At 25.7% G+C, this 2,389-nt stretch overlaps 1 protein-coding gene across 1 annotated transcript; it reads left to right on the plus strand.

The window, feature by feature from the left end:
- Positions 1-24: 24 nt before the first annotated feature.
- Positions 25-1,810, plus strand: LOC105461095 (cytochrome P450 4C1-like; the record flags this gene model as incomplete). Its single annotated transcript, XM_011707582.1, has 6 exons — positions 25-77; positions 157-253; positions 943-1,045; positions 1,235-1,340; positions 1,541-1,647; positions 1,742-1,810. Coding segments are annotated over exons 2-6 (474 nt in total), but the record flags the coding sequence as incomplete, so codon positions are not given.
- Positions 1,811-2,389: the final 579 nt, after the last annotated feature.

Consider the following 2,389-nt stretch of genomic DNA (forward strand, 5'->3'; position numbering starts at 1 on the left):
CGTGTGCTCTTCCGATCTCTCATTTGTAAAAGATTTAATACCATTTGTTGGCGAATATGCGCTAAATACAATATGCGGTATTATATTTTATTCACAATTATACAGAGTATATAGAATTTTATTTGGAATGAAGAATAATATAAAATATGTTTGCAGAAACTGTCATGGGCATTTCTTTACGAAAAATTGATGGGAATCAACAACGAAAATATCGAGAAGCGATTCATCAGATGGAGAAATTATTTATATATAGGTAATTTAAAGATATAATAAATAAATACGAAATATCAATAGGATGTATTAAGATATATATTAACATTATATAATTATATTAGAACAAAAAATAATATTTTATAATAATATTTTATAATAATACTACTTAAAAACGTCATTTAATAATTAACAATAACAATTAAAATTATGTATTGCGTGTGATCCATCATAACTATTATATTAATCAAGCGACGCGGTAGCGGCGCGATGCCAAGTATATAAGTAAAAATCGGGTGATGACCTGTGAATATACGGCACTTTTAATATACGGCATTTTTGGTTTAGGAAGGATGTAACGTACGATACTTTTTTATATACTTGGCGTAATCTTTTTCTTTTTTTAAAAAAGTATTTTGGTAGAATTATACTTAAACATAATTATACTAAATAATGCTTAAAATTTTTAAAATGTTATACCAAAACATAAAGAAGCAATGCACACGTTTAAATATAATTATATGTCACTTTTATGTTATTTATATAAGAATATATAATTAAAAAATTACAAAATTCAGATCCTATATATCTTCTTAGCACAATAATTACTTTATATTACCTATTCTCTTTTTATGTGGTTAAAATGTTAGCAGTGGTAATTAAAAAAGATTTTACAAAATAATAATCTATCCATTTTTGTTGAATAACAGTCATTCGGTAATTATGATTTAGATTATTCAGGCCCTGGCTGTATAACGATTGGATATTTTCATTGGTATCAAAAGGCAGAGAGCAAAGAGAAGTTATAAAAATATTACATGGATTTACTGATCAAGTACGTAAAAAATAATTATTTACTTATTATTAGTTACTGAATATTATATTTGAATGTAACCTATTTGAAAAAGTTATAATATTCCATAACTGTATAAGAATATTACAAGATAGTTCATAAATATTGTCAAAATGTTAAAATATTGTGTGAATAAAAAAAAGAATTAATGTTTATGTTGTACTGATATAGATTATTGAGGAAAGGAAACTTTATCATGAACGCACCAATAATCGATTCTTAAAAAACTTTGATAATTTTACAAAGGCAGAAGCAGATGATGCAGAAATGATTGGAAGTAGGTAATCGAAAGTTACATTTTTAATTTGGACTGTGTACCATCATACATATGTGGTACATATATTATCTTAATTTATTTTTTATAATTTATTAATAATAATAAGTTAAATTTTAAACTTAGTCAACGTTATATAATAATAAAACAAAAGAAGTAGAGTATTAGATTTATACTGACATGATACTTATACTTCGATTTAGTAAAAAGAAAACAACTAGCATTGTTGGATCTTCTAATAGCAGCCTTTCAAGAAGGTACTCTAACTAATCTAAATATCAAAGAGGAAGTTGATACTTTTATGTTTGGGGTATGCATTTATAAAAATTATCTTCGTTCTTTTATACATTATTTAGATATACATATATATCGAAGCATTTCAATCATATCATGTGTGATTATAGGGCCATGACACTTCAACGATTGCTATAAGCTTTTTGTTAGCACTATTAGCTGAGCATAAAGACATTCAGGTATTTATTATTAAATTAGCACCATCCTTAAAAGAAACAATTTATTAATTTCAGTAATTTAAGAAGTTATTATAGTTGAAAAATATTAATTTTTTGTTTTTCAAATAGAAACCGTGGAAAAAAGATATTAAAAATGTAAAAAAAATCGCCAAGTATATTTTTTAACATTTTTATACAAAATGTTTTTATAAATAACACCTCGAAAAAAAATGATCTTGCCCTTTATGTATGTTGTCAAGGGCATGACCCCAAGTAACCTTCAGGTGGTTTTAGCCGCGGAGCCCCTCCCCCCGCCTATTACATAGATAATATCTATTGTAAAAACAAAAAATACGTGCTTTAATGCTTCTATTTTTTTAGTAAGACGAAGATTTAATAGATATTCAATTTAATATACATTCTACCTTGCGCAGGGGTCTGTCTAATCTTTTCGATATCTATTATTTTTGGTATATTGTAGACTCATTTATTTAGTAAGGCAAAGATTTAATAAATATTTTTACCTTGCTTAGGGGTCTGTCTAATCTTTTCAATCGTTCGTTTAATTATATTATTATCACAAATGTAAGCAACTAACTC

Source organism: Wasmannia auropunctata, unplaced genomic scaffold, assembly GCF_000956235.1.
Source record: "Wasmannia auropunctata unplaced genomic scaffold, wasmannia.A_1.0 LD309351.1, whole genome shotgun sequence".
Lineage (NCBI taxonomy): Eukaryota > Metazoa > Arthropoda > Insecta > Hymenoptera > Formicidae > Wasmannia > Wasmannia auropunctata.